Raw genomic sequence first — 24817 nt, forward strand, 5'->3', positions numbered from 1 at the left:
TTATCTCCAAACTGAAGAGGCAAAGTTTAACAGCCATGGTATGGTCCTTTTTGCTCTATGTTTACAGTGCCTACAGGGAACTTCAACACAAAGGTTTTCTTTTCATTCTCACAGCCTCATTGACTGGGAGGAAGGGCTTTCCCATGATATTTCTCCTTGAATGAATGGATGAGTGAAAGAATGAATTTCATTAATTTCTTACCTGATTGTTCTATGCTAACTTTCCTAAGGGCAGGATTACACAAAGATGCATGGAAGGCTTATTTTTACACATGACTTTGAAACAACAATGAACTTGACTAATTTAATGGAAAATAAGCCACACATAACATTTTGTGTAAAATTTAAACTTTCACCAAATGGAAAACTTACGTTCACACCATCTGTCTAGCAGTCATAAAGCCAAACAGCTGAGATCAACAGTTACAGGTTCTACAAAGGTTTATTAACCTTCTGCAATGAATATATGATAGCATAAGAGATGTGAACAATGTCTAACTAACTTCAATAAGTAGGCTAGATAGAGAGAAATTATTAGGACAATTAGGACAGACAAGAAAAACAAACTCAATCCACTGAAGAGTTCATCAACTCCTGAAATGTGTATTTCTGAAGCCCAACAGAAAGTTACATGTAGCATGTAGAAAGTATCACTGACTCTAGATGATTTTTTTTTTAGATAACACATACTCAGTATTTAACCCCATGATGATTCTTTGGCTGACCACTGCAGCAATTCACAAACTATCCTTTAGTATAACTCAAACTGCAAAATGCATTCTCTGTATTAGGGCTCCTTTTGCTGCAGCTGTCAGTAACACTTCTCTGTCTTCAGAGGGCACACAAGAGCAAGAGCTAGTTTTCAAGACTGCGGAGGATCTAAGGTTTTAGGGTTTTTTTATGCCATTGCTAAAGGATGTGTCCTCTCAGCTCAGTGACCCGAGGAGAAACCCAAGAGGAATCTGACTGGCTAAGTGCATTTGTATTTTGCATGTGGGTTCTTGGTGTACATGGGAGTGACAAGCTGTCCTGGAGTCCTGTATACCCCTAAATTCCTCTCCTGCCGTGACTTCGAGGGAGAGGGAAAGACGCCTGGTTCCCCCCCCCCCCCCCCGTCTCGCCTGCCCTGCGGACGTGAAGGGGGTGAGCAAAGGGGTCCTGCCCGCACGAGGAGTGCCCCGTGTAGTGCCCACGCTGGAATCAGGCTGGAATTGGCTGTGCGCTTTCGCGCCTAAGGTGTGGTAACTCTGCCCTTTGTCTAGAGAGGGTATAAATTGGGGGGCTTCCCGACTTTGGGGGTTCCCGCCTTGGAGTTCGTCCCTGCTTGGAGTTAGTTACTGCCTGAACCTTCGTGTTCCCCCACCTCTCTCGCCTCGCCTTGGATGCAGAGAGATCTTCAAAGACTGCTTCACCTATTGACACCTTTTGTAAGAGCTGAATACCTCTTAACGACTCTTCGACAGCTTCTGAAAAGGAACAGAGGGACAGACCTCACGAGCAAGTCAGCCTGATCGTGAGTTATTTTGGCTCAGCTCCGCTTTATTAGTAAGAAAACCGCTATAATTTAATAGCTAAAGCCTTTTCCAACTTCTGACTTCCAAAATAGTCAGATTACCGATGGTATCCCTGTAGATAATTCTCAAGCAACTAAATCTGCTAATTAAACTAAATTAATCTTTGTCTATATGGCTTTGGGGGGCGGGTTTTTGGGAAAATAAAATAACTATTTTTGTATAAAATTCCCGACTCATCCACACATTAATTACTGCCTCCACAACACAAGTGAGTCAGAAACAAAGGGGCAAGTGAGAAAGGGGCCAAGGAGTGAACAGCTCCCTATACTATGTACCTATGCATAGCATTTCTATCTGTAGACTATAAACTGACCTGCATCACTTAAAACATGATGACGTTCTATAAGGAACCCTATCAGACATTTCTAGACTCCTCTTGAAGATCTGAGCCCTCTTAGAGAAGTCCATATCTAGGGCCTAAATCTAATCTGCTATGTCTACACAAAACAGCTCATGTCAGTGAAAGAGGAAGTGCATTTTAGACTGTGCATCCACCTAAGTTCAAAGAGCAAGCTCCTGGGCCAGAGAAACTGATCATAGTAGGAGAATCTGATAATAAGATGCCATGTGATTTGATTCAAGACAGAGCACAGCCTGGATATATTTTTTTAATTGCTTCAGAACTGCTTGAAAACCTGTGTAACATTTACTTTTAAATTAAATTTTCTTCATGAAAAATAAAACAACAAAACAATCAACACCTCTGCATTTTGTAAGCAGCATTTGTTCAACACACTTGTGCCATTAATCTACTGACAAAGAGCAAGTAGGAAATGTAGCTCAGCAGAAAGCCACCCAGGACTCTAGGACTGGGTCAACCTTTGCTTTGGCCTTTGCAGAGGTTAGTCCTCCATGCTTTAAAGGTTGCTAGAGTTGTAAATATAGGTTATAGCACTGTAGAAATCACTTCAGTTGGCAACTCCAACACTTGAACTCATGGGAAAGCATTTAAAAATCTGTTTATAAACTTAAAGTCTGCTCTCAAAGAAAAAATCTGCCAGTTACAATGACATTGTAAAGCAGCAACTGGAGGCATTCTAGTAGTCATTAACTTTTTTCCCCCGAAAGTTAAACATTTAAATTAGTATTTCTGTATTCATGGCAGTGACAGGTGCTAGGCTTGAGAACAGTGGCTACTTTTGACAGCCAGCATGGAGACACAGCCTCAGAAATCATTCAGTGACTTCATGTCCTGGTGAAGAATGAGCTAAAGAGGGGATTTACAGTTTAAACATTAAACATGTTGCTTAGTTATTAAACAATTAGATTGTTCTGATCCTTAAGAGATGGAGACCAGTTCATCATTTCTGGTTCTGGGTTTCCAGCAAATGTGCCCAACATTATCATTTTCCAGTGACAAGCCGACCACCTGAAACACAAGTAATGAAAGAAAGGAAGAAGAGAAGAAACCCCTGTGGGACTGCTTCTCTTGATCCTGCTTATTTTATGAACTGAAGATGTGTGCTTTACTTTCAAGTAATGGCAAAATTTAACTTCCTAGGTTTTTAGCCTTCCTTTGTTCTAAGTATCCTCTGGAGCTAGAAATGTCACTTAGTCCTTCTGCAGGTCCCTCTTTCTGTTCTTCAGCATAATGTTGCAGCACTGCAAAAATCTATTATTTGCCATGAGACTCAAAATGCTGTCCCATAGCTTCCTGGGTGAACCTGCTAAAGGTGCTTACTTATGATGAGCAGAGGTCTCTCTATATAAACCAGCTGGCTGGGGAAGGCCTTAGGAGAAGTCTTTGAGAGAATGTTCACAGGGGTGCAATTACTCTGATACTCAGATTAGCTCTGGCTCTGGGGAGGTGGCTGCCCATAATCCACAGAAGCAGCAGCATGTTGTTCCCTCAGGGCTTCACGCTGGAGTAACTGAGACAGGTCCTGTGGGGTAGCAGCTCCTGTGTGTAGCCTCAGGAGACCCCAAAGAAGCAACAGTTTATCACTCTGAATTCAGTGCTGGTCATCACTGTTCTGCACTATGAACTCATTCTCACTCTGAATTCAGTGCTGGTCATCACTATTCTGCACTATGAACTCATTCTCATCTTCACTGCTACTTTATTCATAGGGCTGCTTTTGAAGATTAAAAAATAGCTATGCTGCTTCCTTTGTGCTCTGAAGCCTTGTAGTCATGTAGCCTGCTGCTCTTGCCACTCCTCAAGTTCTGGCAAATTAGGTGGCTCCCAGTACTTGTGCCCTTTATCAGCTCTTTCCAGTTTAAAAACAGAGTTGTGCAGACACAATAGTTAACACTGTAAGCACCTTAAAACAGCTTACCAAAGTTCAGACCCGCACAACTAAATTGCTGCCATTAAAGTGCTCATGTGAGGAAGGTATAATGCCTCTGGTGGACCTGGTTTATGGGGATTGGTTGCTAAGCAGCCCTGGAAAAGGCTATGGAAAAACACATCCTCGATGGATTCTTGATCTCACATCATAAATCACTCAATAGCTGAGATTTTTTTTCAGTAATTAATAGATTTGGAGACAGAGTCATACTGTCAAGGCCTTGATGAAAAGTCTAACCCCTAATAGAAGAGAGAGTTTGAGAAGTGTATATAGGTGTGGCCAGCTCCCTTCCCAAAAGGAAGCAACTCTTAGGCATGTCTGTATTATAAGATCCTTAAACCTTCACTGGAGCTACTTCTAAACAAATTTTAACCACCCACCCCACCTCCAAACAATAATATTTGCCACCACTTTGATGTCCTCCCTTAATATTTTGAAAACCCTGGTTTCATGTAGCACAGGCATGGGGTTTCCCTCCATTAGTGTGATTCCTCTGCAGCTACAGAAGTTAAGAACAACTGCCTTTTTACCTGAAGAAACTCTGAAACTTCCTTCTTTGTTCTAATGGAAAAAAAATGAATGCTTAACAGATTAATTTTAGTAGCACATTAATCTATTTCAGCAAGATGGTCTGTGTTTCAGCCTCCTGTACTATACTTTTTGGAGTAAATCAAACAAAGTCTTTGCCTGTTTTAGACACGTGGTTAGGAAGAAGAGTGAAATGTATACTTTTCTTCTGAACTAGGAATGAAGATTTTGTAATCCTGCTATACTGCTACAGGGAAAATCTAAGAAGTATGCAACCTGTCTGCACAGAGCTAATCTCCATCAAAATAAAACATCAGCAGTAGACTTGAACTTTTGTGGTTGTTATTTTAATCTACTAAAAACATAAAAGAACAATTAAAAATATGGACAAATATTTATCAATATACTTGTGACTTCCCTGCCAGTCCCTGATATTTACTAGACAACACCTATAACATTGCTCACAGGAGAACCTATTATCAAAATAGTCACAATAACATTTTCTAGAAATGCTTCCTTGATATCCAGGAGAGGTCAGAAAATTAAGTCTGAAAACACCTCAAGATTTTTAGGGAATCCCTAAAAATGGAGCTAAATATCTTATTGTTTAAATCAGCTAATTTTTTTTTCATTGTGAAAGCAGTGTTGCTAATAGCAGTAATCTACTATATAGATAATGTTGGATTAATGATAACAGATGACGTACAGCCCTGTAACTCAAAGCCATGCCTATAACGCAAATGTCCTAATGCCTACTACAGCAGAAGTAAAACTAAACTGTCATTAACACACATGTGAACCACCCAAGCTATTGGAAATCTGTGTGGTGTGAAGGCTAATGCTTCCCTTTCCCAAAGAAAACACTGTGGGTAGCTTGAGCTGCTCCTTGCTCTGGTAGTAATTTCCAGTAGTAATCAATAAATGGATTAAAAGGTAAACAAACTGAATTATGTGAGTTACCATCTTGATGTATAAAATAGCATGCACTTTGTCACGTGAAATGCTGTTAGCACTGTTATCTGGCAAAACAGACAATGCTTGTGAGCAGAATTAGAGAGATGAAAGTACACAAGGGTGCAGATGGCACAGCACAGCGTGGGCAGTGAGGCATTGGTGGGGGCACAGTGGGGAAGTCCTCTGTGGATCAGTTGCAATCAGGCAAGTGCAGTGTACGTGCTTTCTGTTTGTGCTATCACTGAAATGGTGCGGAGTGACCCGACAGAAAATTGTTCTGAAGTGGGAGCAGATGTATTGAGCTGTCAGGGGCAGAGCCATGACGAGACACGGTGGCGCCAGGGACACACCTTCACCTCTATCACTCTTCATGGCTGAGGGGACCCCTCTCCCTCCCCTCCCTGGGCAGCATTGAGAATAGGAGCATTTTCCTCCATATGGCAATGTCCCTGGCCATACCCTCAGGAGGACCTGCTTCTTGTGCAGATACCAGCAGGGCTGGTGCAGTGCCAATGCTGGTGGAGGGAGCGAAGCTGCTGCTGCTGTCTCATACAGCCTGAGTGAAACGGAGATAGTGGGAATATCATACTCCATTCTGATGTCTCAGGCAAATCTGTGACTGGATTTAATGTCCTTCCACCAGTGGTGAAAGCCTTTAGAGTCTGTGGGACCAGCTGCACAAGGCTGGTGGCAATGGGAAGCACCACGTGCTGCAAATACTGAAAGAAACTCCATGAGACCTTTGGCACCTGATACTGTACTGAGCTTCACTGCACCTATTTCAGTAAGCTCCAAAGTCAAATATGGAATACTTCCCTGCTGTATCACACTATGCTGTAAAACTATTTCCTCCAAATGTTGGATACTCTCATTTGTACAATTCATTCAAAAACTTAACTATATTGGTGTAGCGATAGGCAGTATAAACACTAGTAATCTCAACTCAGGTTTTTCTTTACTTTCCCAGTTTTGGAGGGTCTGTGGGTCTGTGTCAGTGTGTGATTTTTTTTTTTTTTTAATCACTGACATGTAAGTCACTAGCCTTAAGATTAATGACATTTTCCCCACTTTTTTTTTTTTTTTTTCCTTCTGTCTGAGAGTAATTTTGTCTGTAAAGGCATGACCTGGGTACCAAAGCATCTCTGTTTCTGCCAGTCCACAGCAACTGAACTCTGTCATTCCTCACTGCCTGTAATGACAAGGGAAGCAATGAAGAGTATTTTCTGTGAGAAAGGACTTTCCCCACCTCCTGATGCCTCAGTACTCTGCCATCCAAAGTTCTCTAGTGACAATCTGAAAATCTTCAGCCAGTTGCTCATGATTTCCAAATGACTGCAGGACTATTGTAGAGTGGTCCAGTTTCCTGCCTTACAGCATATTTCTACTTTTGACTATGGAATGGGAATATGAATCCTAGCATAGATGAAGATTGAGTAATATTAGAAAAAAAGAGTTGATGGGTCAGTATATGAATAAGCCTACTTCCAATATTCTTGGCCAAATTGCTTTTGCTGATGCTTTTTCATCCACATTATTGAAAATAATTCTCAGACCAGTGCAATATGTGAAGGCTCAGGTCAGATAACCAGAGAGTATTTGTAACACTTCTCTTAAGAGAGCAGGTATCATCATCCTCATAACCACATTTTTCAGAAAGGTTTTCTTCATCTGCAGGAAAGGTCATAAAATAAATAAATTTAGTTACATTTGTGATTTACTGCCTGATTTGCACTTGAGGGTTACATTTGTCATCTTATGGATGGTCTTTTGATAGGGAGCATGAGATTCAGGAATGACAGAATAGTTTCTTTTTGTATTTTTCTTCTATATAAAGGAAATATCCTCAGGATTGCCAGTATTTATTATTTGAGAGAATCTAATTTAACAAATTAAAGAACCCACGAAGATACCACATGCAGCTGGAGGGTTAGATGGTACATATGCTGGAATGATATTCAAACATGTTCTCCTGGCTTACTTTTAGCTAAAGAAAAATCTTTTATTAGTGTCATGACTTTAAATTTATCATTAAAATAACAGGCTCAGAGTGCCCAGTTTTTCGACTCTGGGGATAAGGGACAGTAACAGGTATTTGGATCATTGATTCTGAGCTTTAATTTGCTACAGAAACAGTAGCCACTGGTTACTCTTTGCTGCTTTTTGCCACAAAGAACCCTTACCATCTACTTCATTGTATCCAAAGTCAAGGAAGTTATGCTTTGCTATAAAAACAGGCAGAACAGTGTAACTTTGAGCTTTGCAATACTCTCTTTTACTCACAAGTGATGACGTCACGAACACACTGTGGCTGAGGTTCCATTCTTTCACAAATGCAGACAGCTGATGCTCAGCAGGATCTGATGGAATACTGTCTGTGCTGAAGTTCACGGCACATTCCCAATGCCTTCAGGATCAGGATTTTGTCAATCATGTGTCCTGTGTTAGCAACACACACATGTAAATGTATTAGTTATACATTTATATATACATATGTAAGAATATATGGATGAACAATTATATATATGTTTGAACAGTATGTCCTTCTAAGCTACTGAATTAACAGAAGGCAAAACATGACTGCCTACCACTTGATACAGAGCAACATATAGATAATATTTACGACTATATATTATGAAAGATATTACATATTATATAACATAATATGTAATTACATATCATCTATTACATAATATGTCATCTACATTGTGCTACATGTATATATATTTATAGGAACCTACATACATGTATACATGTGTATGGAATGTATTCCTTCAACTCAACATAATTTAACCCTTTAATTAACGGGAACAATGTTGTCTTTCATGTATTTGGTGGAAGCACCTTCACTGCATTTGGCAACAGCAACACATATATGTACATATAGGTATACATACATATATACATGCATATGTATGTGTGTATGTAAAACCTACTTTACTGATATATATGTACATATACACATCCCATACGTGTATATACACTATTTACATGTTTATACATCCCTAAGTCAACAGTCTCTTGATACATGTATCTGAATTACTTTCATATGTATAGACTGTATACATCTATGCATATATAGGAATGTACATCTACATGTATAGTGTGTTAAGTCTTTACAATGGTGTATATAAATATGTGTAAGTGTATTTGTATGACTACATACAAATATCTTTGCAAGTAATGCTCACTTCAAGGCCTACTCTCCATCGCTGTCGGTACCTCCACAGGCCCGTCCATCTCCACATGTGCTGAGAGGTGGGGACGGGTGTTGGGGTGCCTGCACACCTTCTGCGTCGATGCACCGCACGCCGGTGGCAACCTGCCCTGTTCCCAGCCCGAGCACCTGGTGGAGGCCTCCGACCCGGCCCCCGCCCATAAGCTCCCGCGGCATCTGACAGCAGCCGGGCAGGCGACCGGCACCGGGGGCGTGAGGTGGCCGGGGGCGGTGGCCGGCGAAGGCGACGCCAACACGCGCCTTTGCCCCGCGGGGGCGGCCCCGGGGGCGGCCCGGGAAGAGCAGGGTGCCGCGGCCGGCTGGCGGCGCCGAGCCGGGACTCACCCAGTCACCGGGGAGGAGGAGGCGGAGTCGGCGGGCCCGCGGCAGCGGCAGGTGCCCGCGGCGGCGGGATGGTGGCGGCGGCCGGCACGGGGCCGTAGAGCAGCGGCGCGCCGGGCCGGGAGCGGGGACGCTATGGGCTGTTGCGGCGCCTCCCCGCGCCCTTTCGCGCCTCTGCTGCCGTTGCTGGTGCTGGTATTTGCGGTGTTGGCGGTCGGGGTGGCCACCTCGGAAAGCCAGCTGGCCGGCGCCTCAGCGATGGGCAGCGGCACCCCTCCGAGCCCCAGCAGCACCGCTTTCGAGGAGACGCGACTCCACGTCTTCACCCTGGACTATCCCCACGTGCAAATCCCCTTCGAGATCACCCTCTGGATCCTACTGGCCTCCCTCGCCAAGATCGGTGAGCGGGGCCGTCGAGTGACCCTCCCTCCCTCCCTCTCTCTCTCTCCCTCTCTCTCTCTCTCCCTCTCTCTCTGCCCTCTCGGGCCACCTGTCCCCCGGGCCCGCCTCTGGCAGCCAGGCTGCAGCGGTCTGTGCTTGGCGGCAGGGTCGCGGGTGCGAGGGCAGCCGGAGGCTGATGCGCCTTCTCGGGACGGGATGCTCAGGCGTGATTTATCTAACAGAAGGTGGGGTTTCTCGGTTAGGAAAGGTGTGGAGGAGAAAAGAGATTACCTCCAGCCCTCAGCAGCAACGCGTGTACCTCGGGCTACGAGGACTGTATAACCCGGAGTTCACTGGGTGCACTGCGCGAGTGACTTTGCCGGGATCAGTCTGCTGTCATCTGATCACTCCCTTCTTTTGCTTAAAATAACGTCGGGTATAATGACAGCGTCAGAACAGAACAGCGGATCGATGTAAAGCAAATATTTATGAGGGTAGAGTAAGCCTCTCCATTGTACTTCCCCACCATTCAGTTATGTCCCGAGAAAGACCAGAAAGGCCACCAGTGAATAAGAAAGGCCACCTCTTCCCTCATGTGGAAAATATTTGTATTGCATAGCTCCACAGTGTTTTGTGCAGCTTATATATATGATGGGTTTTGTTCAGCTTTCTCAGTCCCAGTGAGAAAAACTAGTACAGTCCAGTCATCTTGGGAATACCAGATAAAGATGCACTGAAAAGCCATTTACAAATCAGTAAATCTTGAAAATTATGAACTTTGTATCTTCTTAACTATGAAGGGTAAAGCCGTGGCAACAAAATTAAGACTTTTTTTTTGGATCAGATTTCAACAAAAACTATAACCATGTTAATTGTGATAAAAGATTTTGACAAAACTTTCGACTTCTGCTTGGGACATTTAAACAAAGACTGTGTCACATTCTGTTTAGTGATCAGAAAATCTGGATTTTGCAAACCAGAAATTATCTACTCGTTTCCTGCCACAGCTAGTGTTGTAGTTGGGTACCTGATCTCCTACCCAAGCAACTTGCTATGATTTCTTTACTTGCTGCAGAAATACTCTTACGTTGCATGCATTGGGGATGCATATGTCTCGATGCATGTATCTTAATGCGTTAAAGATGCATGCTTAGTCTTCAATATGTATTAAGGTGTTTGCAGAATCAGGACAGAGCTCAAATGTGGTATACTTGAGTACATCATGAACCGAAATAGCCAGAGAATTCAGAGTTTGATAAAGAGCTTAGCAAGTTGAATCCTGTTAAATTGCTCTGGCTCCTGAGTTTATATACATCAAGAGCTCTTGAATAAGCTAGGACTAGTGAAAACGTTTCTAGTTTATTAAAAATGACAGGGAAGCCATTTGAGACAGGTAAACACACATACATACACAATATATTATTGTATATACACAATTATTGTGTATGTACACAGTATGTTATTGTATTTCTGTAAGACTTTACGTGCTGACTAGCATGATGTTTTTGCTAGTGCAGAGTTAAAAGGAAAAAAAATCTTACTTTAATTTTCCAATCTGACTGCAGCACACTGAACAAGGAAACAGTGTGAGGAAAAGTGTGCATTATTTTTAAATCCCTACAATTACACCAAACAAAAGCTAGTGTGGCTAATCTAGGGCATTACTTCTGCTGTTACAAGCAGTGAGGGCCAGATCCAGGAGAGGCTCTAGGTGTGGCAGTGCTCAGCTTCACCACGCCCATCTGCAGGTGCCCTCACTCCAGGACTGGAATTAGGAACATCCAGTTCTAGCTCCTGAACCTCTGTCTATGTTTTCTTATCTGGTGAGTGTATCAGGTAAATTTTGCCAGGACAGGTCCCATTGCTCCTAAGTTGCATTGCCACAGGATCAATTTTTCACTTGCTTGTGCCTTCTTTTTGGATAGAGGTAGCCCAGATGGGTGCCCACTGAGACACAGAATTGTTGGCTCTGCCATGTCCTATTGTGTTACAAAGAGTGGGCTATGTGTCTCAGTTCAAAGTGATGAAGAGGGGTTTTCCAGCCTGTCTCACCTGTAGCCCCAAGAGCAGCCCTCTGAGAGAAGCTCTTTGGTGCATTCCTTTCCACAGCATTTCCTGCTAGCAGCATGGGCATCTCATCCCTGTCATGTCAGGTTGCATGAAATCCGTCTCAAGATTCATACACTGCCCAGGAAACTTTGCTGCTTAATCTGCCATGGCAAATTCCTTTCTGGGGCTAGGTGCTGAATGCTTATGCTTGGCACTGCTGAGTGGCAAACTTTATGAGCGGAGCCCTAAGGTCTTTTCAGATGTAAGGAGCTCAAAAGATGGGGTCGCATTTAATAACGGGTCTTGTAATTTGTGGAGGACTCCACAGAAAACTCTGTTGCAGCTCTTGCTTGTTGTCCAACTGGAGCTGTTTTAAACAAATGTGTTTTCACAGAAATGCAATTTAACTGGAGCTGAAATGTTCCAGGTTTTTCTAGTTTTATAGGGGATTTGTCTGAAATGTATCTCAGAGCCTGCATATGATCATGTTATTGTAGGCTATGTATAGAGGGAGCAAAAAAGCACAAGAAAGAAGAAAACAAAGTTATCAAGCCGAAGTTGAACAATTTGACAAGGTGCATTTTCACAAAGCCTTTAGAAATACATTGATTCTTCTTGTGGCATAAAACAAGGGCGCATTCAAAATCTGAGAGATTGCCTGCTTTGGCTGAAATTGTTACTTTCTGACCGCCTCTACTAACTTACCAGCTGTTGTGATACCATGTAAGAGGTATGTTACTAACATGCCAATGGAATCTTTGAGTGTATGAGGTGGGACCCAGTGCACCTGAATTATGCTGCAGTCTCTATGCACTGAAACTAGGCTACCTTCCTCCTGGTTTTACTTAATTCTTATGTTATTAGCCTGCAAAATGTTGTCTAACTGATCCAGGTTCTCATCACCGCTATATTTAAACAAAAATACATGATTAGAGGTGCTGCTTCTGGGAATTAGCTGATATCTTTCCAATGCTTCTGTCCTGAAAAAAAGGGTTTAAAGTGTTCAGAGAGCCCTTGGAAAAAATCAAAAGTACAAGTCCCAGTTGCATTTCTAGCATCAAAGTGCACTGGATTTCACCCAAGAAGTAAGAAACCAGAACTCTAAGGACTTTTAGCTTGAAGGTTACAGAATTTGCACTTTAGGCAAGTTTCCTAATGCCCGATGACCTGAGGGTAAACATCTTCCATGCTGTTGAAGTTGAGTCATTGCATAATCAGGAGCCCAAAAACAGAGTCAGAGGAGGAAAACGTAGCTGTAGTCAAGGGTTCAGCGTAAAAACCTGAGTATTCATGTACTGCAGGGAATCTGCTCCCATGGCACTCCCAGTAATGTGGCTGTGGATCCAGTCAGAGCGTGGAAGTCGTTCCTCATCCTGCAAGGCACCTGTGTCTGACTTGATGTGCACTGGATCCTAAATCCTGGCTCTGTGCCCTTAAACCACAGCCCATCCCTAGTCACTTTTGAATACTTTTTATGGAGGCAGGCAGCCTTTTAGGACCTTTAATGCTGTTTACATGGATAAAGAGCACATTTAACCTAGTGGGATGTTTTCCATTACTTTTAAGGATGAAAAAGAATCTCAAAAGCTCTGTAAGAATATGAACTTTCCAAAGAATGACTTGTAACAAAGAAAAGAAAAAAAATTTTTATTTCTATATTCACAGTAGACTTTTCATTGTCATTGCATTACAACACGTTGGGATGTTTTTTTTGTTTTCATTAAAAGCTGTATTTACAAAAAGTCCCTCCTTTTCAGTTTTTACTGAGAAAACTCTTCACAATACTTCTGAAGGGCTTAAAAACATTTTTGCAGAATCTACTTAGGAGAAACTTGAATACTGTATTGGAAATTTTGGTGTCTTGCCACTGCAAAACCTAGGACAAACCATAAACTGCCTACCAATGACTTTGGCAGTTATGTAACGAGTCACACAGGCTGTGTTTCTAAATATTAAAAAGCATTCTGTGTTCACACAGAAAGGAAAACAAAAAATGCAACCTGAGCTGCTTACTTTTAAATCCAGATTTAATATTCATAGGATCTATAAGTATTATAGAATGTATACATGTGTATGTATATATATATGTATATACTTATTTATAGAATATGTAAGTAAAAAATCTGCAGATTGAAACAGCTTTCTCCTTGGTCTTTCATTTGCTTTTCCTAATTATAAGTTCAGGCTTTCTTTTACCTCAAAAACACCTTTGATGAAAGGAGAATTAATAAAACAGATGTTTACAAGATGCAGAAGCTTGAAACTGGGAAAGTGGATGTGAAGTATGCCAAGCTTGCACTAGTTTAACTGTTTCGGCTACGGGTGTGATATTTGCTGAAACAGTTTGCCTGAAATAGACACCCGTTACTACCACACCCAGTGTTTCCATGCAGCTCTCATTTAAAATAATTTAAATGCTTTTTACTTAGGCAGGAATTGTGGGATGCTGTGGGTGCGGAGAGTTTTCTATATAATTATGTGGGCCAAATATAGATAAGGAGGAGTCTGGTAAAGATTGGCATCACCAGGACCCGGAATGTGACCTTGGTGCATAAGGTTGATCCTTCCATTACATTGGCCAGTTAGGTTTCTTCAAAACTTTTCCCATTCATTACCAAAATTATCCTTACAGCAGCCAACTTCTGCAAGAAATGGGAATCTTTAAATAAAAGCTGCACGGCTGTGAGATTTTTAGTAGACTAAAGAACATCCAACAGTGTCCTCATTCAGAACCTTTTTTAATTAATTTTTTTTTCCAGGAATTTGCACAGATTATTATGAGACACTCCTGACACTGCCACAGTTCATATAATGCAAAAGAATGAATGTAATAATACGGCCTGCAACTTATTGTCACTTCATGGAAAACATGCTGCTGCTTATGAACTTCATTTGGAGGCTCTGCTAAAGCTCAAAGAATAATTTTGTTTGTAAATGCTTCCTCATGGTGACTGGGAGGTGGCCATGGGTGACTGGGTGCAGGTCATATGTGCTAGTTCTGCTCCCTAGCTTTCAGACCATAAAAGACTTCTAAAAATTAAATTAATGTACTCCTTAAGTTCCTTTAAGAAGCTGTGCATGGAGGAAAGGGTGATTATTATGATTCCCCCCCCCCCCCCCACTATCTAGGTATAATTTGCCCTAGAAAAAGTGTTTGGATTGTGTTTCCGGAGGATTCCACATCACAGAAAAATCCCACACTTTCACAAACAGAACCTTTGTACATAGCTGTTCCACCCAGACTAGCTATTAACTGGAAGGCCTAGCTATTAAATTGTCTCTCCTCCAAATTAACTGAATTAACTACCCTAGCTGACAGATTTGCCTTGACCTGTGGCAGTGGTCTGGGTCAGACTTTGCAATGAAAATGAAATTGCTCTGAGATTGCTGCTTGTTTACTATAGAAACTAAGATAGCAGAATCCAAAACAAAATTTGGGATTCTGTGCAAATAACCATTTTACTTTCTTGTGTTTGAATTTCCTTGGAAGGCTTTCATCTCTATCACAAGTTGCCCTCGATAGTACCTGAAAGCTGTCTGCTCATTTTGGTTGGATTGCTTCTTGGTGGGATTATTTTTGGAGCAGATGAGAAGTCCCCACCTGTAATGAACAGTGATGTTTTTTTCCTGTATCTCTTACCACCCATCGTACTTGATGCTGGATATTTTATGCCAACTCGTCTTTTCTTTGAGAACTTTGGTACCATTTTCTGGTATGCTGTGGTGGGCACACTCTGGAACGCCATTGGCATTGGAATTTCACTTTATGGAATTTGCCAGATCAGTGCATTTGGTTTGACTGATATCACACTGCTGCAGAATTTGCTCTTTGGCAGCCTCATTTCAGCTGTGGATCCCGTGGCGGTGTTAGCTGTTTTTGAAAATATTCATGTCAATGAACAGCTTTACATCCTGGTGTTTGGAGAGTCTTTGCTGAATGATGCTATAACTGTGGTAAGTTGCTTGTTAAATTATTAGTTGATACAAATGATTAATGATTTCTTGCATGCTACTCCATTATGCCTCTTTGCATCTCTATCTTTGTATTGCAGTTTGCTAATAGAGTGGAAGTCAAGGAATGTTAATGTGTTTATGTCATTCTCTGAATTGTAGATATATAAACTATGGAAGTCTTACTATACCTAAATAATGTGTAATGATAGTATATTTGCTCTAAGGATTTTACTACCTGATCTCTTTAATTTATGTATCTTTGAATTCTGTTATTTCTGTAAGCTGAAACTGGAGGTTTTACTCACCTGCAGAAACGTTGTTGGACAGGAGAAAGAAAAGGGGTGATGGGCTGGCCTAGCATGTTCTCAGGGAAAATGGGGAAATCATTGAGATGGCAAAGGACTTAGGTGATGCGTGTGCCCATCCAGCTAAAACTGCCCTGAGACCACCAATACATTTCTTTCAAGCTAGAGATGAGGTAGGACAGTCATATGGAGGCCGTAATTTCTAATTATTAACTAGCTGAACTGGGTTTGTGGTGCTGATCTGAAGATGGCAAACTGCAAAATCCATCAACACCCCCAGTGCCCCTCATTTGTACCAGATGACACCATATCTGAGACATTGCTCCCATTTACTCATGCCTTACTTGTACTCCTCCTTCTGCCAGCTGTGTCTTGGCATGCTTTCTGTTTTGTGAGACACAGAGGTCCGGTTTTTTGTACTCCAGAAGAATAAAAAAGATTCATGAACTGGATCTGTACCTTCTCTGTCACTGGCTTCTTATTTCTATTCTATTCTACGCAGAATTATCATTTGGTTTTCTCCTGTCCTAGGATTTTTCCTCATTTACTTAACACTTGCATATCTCATGGTATAACTTGACTCTTGGTACTCATAATTTCTTGTATGTCTATGGGAGTACTGGCTTTTCTACCCCCTCCCCCCCCCACTTCATGCTTTAATTGATTCTGTTTTATCCAGTCAGCTGAATTGCATCCTCTCTTACAGGCTTGCCTTGGAGCCTAGCTTTTCTCATTAGCTTACATCTGAAACTGCCTGCCATTACTAAACTGGTATTAAGCCAGTCCTGAAAATAAATAAGTATAAATACTGAGTTTCAAAAGCTATAGCATTTCACCCCTGTCTGTGTATGTCTCTATTCACTCTTAATTGCCACACATGCAATGGAATTCTTTTTTATACAAGTTTGGGGGAAAAATGGTGTGGTTTTATGTCAATGTTAAGCTTACTTTTTTTTTTTGTGTGTGTGTGTATGTGTGTGTATTTCTATCCAAAATTACTCTTTCCAATCACAAAATTAATCACTGTGCCACTGGAGCAGCAGTTAATCCAGCGAGGTTTCCTAGCAAAACACTGCATCACAATGACAGAAGTATTCATGCGTGCCATTGCCCAATGGCGAATTACTCCAAACCACCATTTTTATAGGTGCTGGCATGGCAATTTCATAACAGTGATGCATGGCTTTCCTGTAGGCATCATTATTGCCTTCTTTGGACCTAGTCCTTTCTCAGGACATTCCTGTCCATATGCCCTAACCCAGGAGAGATACTCTGAGGAGTCAGTAGGGCAGGCCAGTAATGCACTGGTCATACATACATTCATGAAGGACTGGAAAGAATTTAGAGTACCTTCGATCTTAGTTCCCAGCTATCGCTTAGAGGTAGCACTTGGCAGGAGGTCGAGTGGTTTCTCACCTGCTAAGCGTTGCTCTCCTGATGGTTCCTGGTTACGGCTTTGCACACTTGCAATCATATGATTATACTTAAAACATGACCCAGGCTGTCACACAGTTCTCCTGCGGGGTACCCTTAGAGGTTCTCTCCTGCCCATAGCAGTGCTAACAGACCAGTCCTTACCGTGGTGCTGCCAGGATTACGCAGCTACCCGCTCAAAGGAGATGATATTTTGTGAATGCTGTCTCTTTCTCTGCCTGTCTTGTGTTGCTGAGAGCTGCCAAGGCAGTTTGCAGGCAGAGTTAAGCACTTCCAGCTTTGTCTGCTGGAGTACCATGACTCCCACCTACCATGGCAGCTGCCTCCCATGGGGTGCAGATTTGAAGCAGGAGACCTGAATGCGTGCCTGCCTAATTCCTATGGCCACTGCAGTATCAGAAACCTCGGGGGCTACAGAGAATGGCAGTGCAGAACAGTGTGGCTTTGGTAAAGATGTTTTCTAGATACTTCTTCCTGTATCCTGTTTACTCTCCCTGGGTGTTGCTAGTAAAAGCTTTTATTAAGAAAGCCAGGCCATCTATGTTTTCCCTTTTCACAAATCCTGCTTACTACACCTTCATTTTAGATGCAAAGAGAGGTGATTCCTCAGGAATCTTAATTCTGCTGCGTTTCTCAGAAGGTCTTTCACACCTGATAGCTTTTTGCTGTATGTCTGTGCATTCAGATGATCTGACTGATGGAGTTTTGGAGCTTGAATTTGGCTGAGGACAATGTTTGCTGGTTGGCTCCTTGTTCAGAGTTTGTGCTTTACCAAAAGACTGGGTCAGCATTAACTAGCACAGTGATATTAATGATCTCTGGAGGTCCTTTCCAACCTCTAAAGTTCTGTGATTCTGTGATTAAATTGAGACATCACAGCTGGAACTGAGTGTTACAAGTTCAAATTCCAATACTGGGCTTAAAATCACACAAAAAAAAAAGGAGCCAGTGTTGTTACAATAATATTATTTTCATATTAGAAAACATTACAGGCAGTGCTCTGTATTCCATCTCTAATGAAAACATTGTTTTAGAGTCCTTTAAAGTAATCTCAGAATTGAAAACTAATAACTGAGAACTAAAGAAAACAAGCAATTAGTGTCTAGGAAGAGCTGAGATACTCTGAGACAAGATTAAAAAGTGAATGGTGACTAATATTCCTTCGTGAAATCTTCAGCGGCTTCAGCTGAAGGATTTTGACTAAATGCAAAATCTTGAGCCTGAGAAAAAACCCTGTTTTCATATGAAATGCATTACAAAGTGTGACCATTGTTGATATTGTTTAACTCACCTGAACTTTTAGAGAGAGCAGTAAAACAGAATTGCTGGAGAGTAAAAGGGAGGTGAACTTGATTTTGATCTTATTTACAGCAGTGTAAATAAAGAATAATAGGAATGGTATTAAAATCCTGTTCATGACATTCCATAGTCCTCATTCCATAGTTCTGTTCTAACTGCTGCTTTTACCATGGTGATCTGGGTTTGATATGAGGTACAAAGGAGAACATTGCAGTTTTACTTTAAAATAATTTACAAACACAGACTTGAGATGCCTGTAAACTGGGTCCACTCTGTTTGCAAGGTCAACACTTCTCTGTGAGGATGAGGTGAGGTTATGGAAAGGCTGTTGCTTCAGAACATCTTTAAAAGCAGCTCTCAGAGCCCTTACTTTGGAGATTTGCCTTACATGTATTTATATAGTTACTTTTTAAAATACAAAAAAGGTTATTAAAACTCCAATTACAGAAAATAATAATAATCTTTCCTAAAAGAATATTCTGCCAGGTCAAATTCTCTAGGTGTCTTGAAGAACAGCACAAGTCTAGGGTAGGCTCAAGTTTCAACAAGTATGTCAGTGAAACTCCTCTCCTTGCAAAAAACCACAAGCCAACAGCATTTTTTCTTCAGTCTGTGATTCATGGAGTCTTCACAGTCTGTGGGCTGCGAGCTCCTTGTAAAGTGACTAAAAAAGGCACACCTGCTTTCAGTAGACTTCATTCTGGTATGCTTGTCTTCAAGCAAGGTCCACAAATCAAAACAGGTGGAAAAACAGTGGAACCTGTGACATTACTTTCCCATCCTGCACAGGACATAGTAACCAGGAATAGGGTGTAAATTCTGGGAGTCTGCCTCAGTATAGCAAGATGAAAGGCTTCATCCAGGTGAAAAAGGACCTTGTCCCCGGTGAACTCATCCTGAGGACATTGTTATCAAATCAGTAGTTCATGCTCCTGCTCTTGTCTTGTTTGTTGCTTTGTGATGAAAATTACTGGTGGCCATGCTAAGTTTGAATTAACTGTCTTCTGTCGTGCTTACTCTGCAATGCTTTTTCTTTTGTATTTTCAGTTCTTTCTTTTCACATGGCCCAGTGGACCCATAATGTCTTTTCATTAGTCTATAGTGAAAACTTTTACTTCTGTAAGACCTATCAAATTTTGCCCAAGAAAAGCTTAAGAACCTTCTGTTATGTGAAAGAGAACAAGACTGCAAACATGACAAATCCCTCCCAGTCGCTATTCAAACACATACATTGTTGGCACAACGCAAGTACTGATAAAGCATTGTTCTCTTGAGTATCATTTCTGATAGAGAAACCTGTTTGATTTGCTAATAAATCCAGAAAGAAAGTGGAGGTTTAACTCCTGCAAGCTGTCCAAGATGGCTTGTCATGTATTTAGTATATCCGTGTAACCTGTGACCCCACCGTGGTAAGAATAGATGCCTGTGACCAGCCTTAGATCTGTACAAGGGGACTATGTAGCTGTCATGGTATTGCATGACTTGGAGCATGCATGCAGTGCCAGGTAATACTTAAATCTCCCAAGTAAGTCTGCAAATGGGGACATCCTTTGAGACTTCTTTGAGAGTAACTTACTCCATTGTCTGTGTAGCAACTAAAATACTGAATTTTAGAGAAATGGAGAGTTTACATTGTTCTCTTTCCTATGTACAACAGAAGGGCTCTCCTAGTGACCCACTTTGTTTTGGAGGATGGTTATAAAAACTGAAAATTAAACTGAGCAAACACATGGTAACAGATCTGTTAATGGAAATTAAATCCAATTCTCTGCAACTAATTTAAATTTTGAAAAGTCTCTAAGCAGTCAGATTCATAATGCTTAATAAGTTAGAGAAAGAGCACTCCATGACTGCCATGTTTCTCATAGTCCTTGAGGTGATCACTATCCACCCCTTTTCCCTCCTCCTCCTCTGATACTGGTAACTATATGGTCTAACTCAGTACTGCAGCTCTTGGTGTCTTATGTAATAGTCTGATTTTTTTGCTCATTATGCAACTGCATTTTTTCCCCCCCCCTTCTTTTTTATTTCTTTGATTCTGGGGAAAATCTGAAATGGCCATTTATGGAGAAATCAGAAGCTTTGCAGATAAATGAACTTGAAGAAAGCTTAGATAAATATATGCTCCTGGTATGCAGAATTGCATGGATTAATAAACCTGTCGCATTTGCAAAAATGGGAGTCACAATATTTACTTTGTGTATCTCTGTGCTATTTATGGATGGCAAGTAATGTGCCGTAGGTAAACAACAGCATATCTCAAAAGTGAGCACAGGGCGGATGGAGAAATGAAAAGTTCAGTGTTGAAGTAGAGGAACGCAATGGCATGAAGGGAAATTAAGGAGACTTCAGAAACATAATGTGCTTTCTTTTTCTCATAGGTCCTGTACAATTTATTCAAGTCTTTCTGCCAGATGCGCACAATTAAGGTTATTGACATATTCGCTGGGATTGCTAACTTCTTTATAGTGGGAATCGGTGGAGTATTGATTGGAATCCTTTTGGGATTTGTAGCAGCCTTTACCACCCGTTTCACCCATAAAATCCGAGTGATTGAGCCACTCTTTGTCTTCCTGTACAGTTACTTGTCATACATAACAGCTGAAATGTTTCATCTATCAGGCATCATGGCGTAAGTACCCCAAACTTCAGTAATAATAGCAGCCAAGTGAGAATGCCAAAGGAAATTGCAGGGATGACCAGAATTTGCAAACCCTGTCATATGGCATCGTTTCATTGTGCATGGCAGTGATGCTGGCTTGAGGATTTCCGGCCTCTCCCCTCCCACTTCCATCCCATCCTCTCAGCTTGCCACTACACCAGCTGTGTCACTAAAACTGTTCGTGGCATCACACCATAAACCATATCTTTTAAACGTTCCAAGTTAAAAATAATCCCTTGTATTTTCAGTGATGTTATTTTTAACCAGGATCACTTTGGTGACCTGTGTCCTTGTGTGACCCCACAACTATTCATAAGGGCATGTCTGAGGGGTGGCCCACAGTGATGTAGGGACAGTGGTGGCTGGGAGGGAGTGGGAGTGGTAGCTAGGAACTCTGTGAACTGGCTTCACTTCTGATGCCAATATATTGTGAAACTGCGTCTTAGACTTAGTCATATGAGTAGCCAGTAAGTACCATTCAATGAAGACAATGTATATATCATTAAGAGAAACTCCTGCTGGATGACAAGCAGAGTAAGAATTGGGTGTACATAAAATTTTCAAAATCCAGTCCTATGGTGATATAACCATTTAGTTTAGTGTCTTGATTTTAGTTAATATCATGGCATTATGATGCCCTCCAAATACATCATTATGTATAAAATAATACTGATTTTTCTGACTTCCAAGAGGTAAAAATATTTTAATTCCTGTTTTTCTCACTCCTGGGCTTCAGTAAAGACAAAGCACAGCCTCTTGCTTGATACTGTTTATACTGTATCCACCTCAGTATTAGAAAGAGCCTTTATGACATTTGATATACTTAGTTTGCTCTGGTTCCAGGTAATATTTTTAAAGACCAGACTTCTTTAATGACTTTGTATTGTTCTAGTGGCAAATATCAGTCATTCAGACATTAGGAAGGTAGCTTTTTAGGAAAGCTGAGATGTTATTTCTGAGTATCACTGATACTTACTAATACCATATGTGATGATTTTTTTTTTTAGGAGAGTGAAGATAGGTTTGATAGTCATACCAGTATATATTTCTGGGGAGCTGGGGAGTGATTTACATGGAAGCTTAGAGCTGATGATTTCACCAGTATAAACAGGAGGGGTTATTACTTTAATGTAGGTAAAGAGATAAAGATTGCATACGCTTCTTCCTCTGATATGAGCCTAAATAAAGTAACGTATGCATCCACTTTGACCGAGTTCATAAATGTGCCATCTCTTCCCCTAGCTTCTATTCATAGCATTTGTGTGGTTTCTAGTTTCCTCCACTTCTTAAGTGATATGTCCTTGACATCCTATGATCAAATACTTAAAGGGCTTCTAAACCAAAAATGTGTGGCCAAATTGTACATGGGAAAAATTGTGGCAGTGAGTATGAAAATACTAATTTGGCTATGCTGCATCAAGGGTACAATGGAAAGGGCATGGTGGATCTGCCGGTGGATCAATGGACCCACCGCATGCCAGTGCCTGCCACCAGCACACCAGTACTTCCCATGGCACTAACAACCTATTCATTTTCATTTGTAATAGTGGCCCCTGAGTTGATGCAAAACAGAAGAGGAAAACCAAGTATTTTTTTTCCCTCCAGCACAGTAGAAAATAAGCTATCATCTCATACAACCCAGTATGTTTTTTTTTCCCCTAAATGTATTTTGTGATAGATCTGGATATGTCAATAACACCCAGGGGGAGCAGGAAAGGCTCTCTGCAGTCATGTAGTGTCTCAGATGTCAAGAGATGTAAAATGTGCCCCCTCCCTGCAACCCCTTGGAGTAAATCTAAACCTGCTTTTCACTTTGTTGTGCTTTGAACTGCAGAGAATATTTTACTCTGTGTCACACTGCAACATGCACCAAAATTGAGTTCCTTGTAATTTTCTACAGCAAATGACTCATGGCAGGATTACTTGCATCTGACTTCAGCTCTCATTTGAGTGTGCAGTTGGACCAAGTGACCTTGGAGTGTCCCATAGAACCTGGATTGTTTATTCATTATGTGCTTCTGTGGCCATTTATTGTTTAGCCTATAGGGAGTAATTGCCTGATCTCACCTTGTTCGCCTGTATCATTATGAGTCTTCCAAACTACTGATTGCCATTTCCTTCATAACCAGATTCAAAAGCTACTCAGTGAGACCTTGTAGTTGTTTGCCATGCTCACCCACCCCCCTACATCACTTCAGTAGGAGGACATGAGAAGGAACGTACGGTGTTATCCAATAAATAAGTGGCATACACAGACTGCCTCATTTCTGTGCAAGTAAGGAATTCACTGGCAGAGAAACAGAGGGAAATAAAAGGTGCTTGTCCCTCTTCTGATAAGTCTGTGTACTCTTCCTGAGGACAAATAATTCTTGAAGCATCCATGTAGAACCTCTACACCAGGTTAACTGGATGAATTAGCAAAGGGACTGAATGATGTCCCTGTAAGCTGCAGTGAGAAAGTCCTCTTCAGAAGGAGAGGAATGAGCTGCTTCTGTAATTAAAGTCAAGCTTGAATCAGGATCACAGGTGTAAAAACATACTGATGTGAATCTGAAGTGCACTTGCTTGGTTCCATTTGTAATTATAATGCTGCATTTTCTGCTGACTAATTTCTCGTAAAGGTTGTGAAGCAGCAGAACTATTAACATACACTTTTTTTTAATTCCAGACGTGAATTAACAGGCTGAAAGGAAGAAACATTAAAAGGATTGTAAATTTAGTAGGTCAAGGAAACCTGAGGATTGAACTTAGTGGCCTAGTTTATTGCAGTCATGACAGAAACTGTTCTGTTTGTACAGGAGGACTTTTGTTCTTCAGAAGCACAGAAAGTTGAAGGTTGATTGCAATTAACTGCTTTTTTGCTCCCCCTTCTAGACCAAGACAAGTATCTCAGGTCACAGAAGTAGCAGCCAGAATTGATATAGTTGAATAAGAAATGTAAAATAAACCACACTTAAGCTTTTGCTTTCATTATTGTGACAGTAAAAATTTAGTCTGAGAAGAACATATTAATATGCATAAAATCTTGCCTGTTTTTAAAAAAGATTTTATATTAAATTCTAACATTATATTGCCTTGTTTTCAAGTTAAAGTGCCTTCAATATTTTTTTTTCTAACATAAATAAATACTCTGAAAAGGTAACATATTCATAAGGCCAGCATTTATTAGCTGTGGAATATTACTGACCCAAAGAGTAACAAATAAAGGGCAGCACTATTGTTTATACTGGTGAACCAACCACTTAGTCAACACTAATTGAATGAATGCAAAATGTGTTGTCCCTTTAAATTCTAGTGGTTAAGCATAGTAGGTGTTTTAAGTTACAGCTTGCAAAGATCCTGATTAATCTGGTGACAGATTCTTATCAGACATCTATTTACAGTCTCTCCATTACATCAGGATCCAAAAACAAAGTGTGTAGAGAGCACACTTCCCTATTCCCCCAGTTGCAGGGCTTTTCTATAATCATGAAAGCTATGTATTTTAAAAAGGCAATAAATAGTACTAGAGTGTTTTATTGTGGTTTTTTGAGGCAGACCTGACAGCCCTAATGCTTTGGGCAGTTAAGTTGCAGCTTCGAGAATCTAAAATGACTGTGGGTTTGGAATTGGCTGTTTTGCAGCCTGCCCACAGTGTTCTTGCTATGTTACATTTGGTACCTTTGCACTTGCCAGCTCCACTGTATGCATCATTAGCTGGATGTATCTGGGATACATTGGACTTGTTATACTTGTGCCGATAAGCAGTGCTTGCACAGAAGAACTGTCATAACTTATGATATAACTTGAAATAATTGTAGGTCTGTCAGTGCAGCCTGCAGCTTGTGAAG

General features: G+C 41.1%; 1 protein-coding gene across 1 annotated transcript in view; it reads left to right on the forward strand.

Annotated features, from left to right (window-relative positions):
- Positions 1 to 9042: 9042 nt before the first annotated feature.
- Positions 9043 to 24817, forward strand: part of LOC135175468 (sodium/hydrogen exchanger 2-like) — a 37153-nt gene continuing 21378 nt past the window's right edge. Inside the window, exons 1-3 of the mRNA XM_064143616.1 lie at positions 9043 to 9303; positions 14824 to 15287; positions 20707 to 20957. Of these exons, the coding sequence (XP_063999686.1) occupies positions 9162 to 9303; positions 14824 to 15287; positions 20707 to 20957 (857 nt within the window). The 5' untranslated portion in view covers positions 9043 to 9161. The remainder of the gene's footprint in view (positions 9304 to 14823; positions 15288 to 20706; positions 20958 to 24817) is intronic.

This window comes from Pogoniulus pusillus, chromosome 5 (genome assembly GCF_015220805.1).
Source record: "Pogoniulus pusillus isolate bPogPus1 chromosome 5, bPogPus1.pri, whole genome shotgun sequence".
Lineage (NCBI taxonomy): Eukaryota > Metazoa > Chordata > Aves > Piciformes > Lybiidae > Pogoniulus > Pogoniulus pusillus.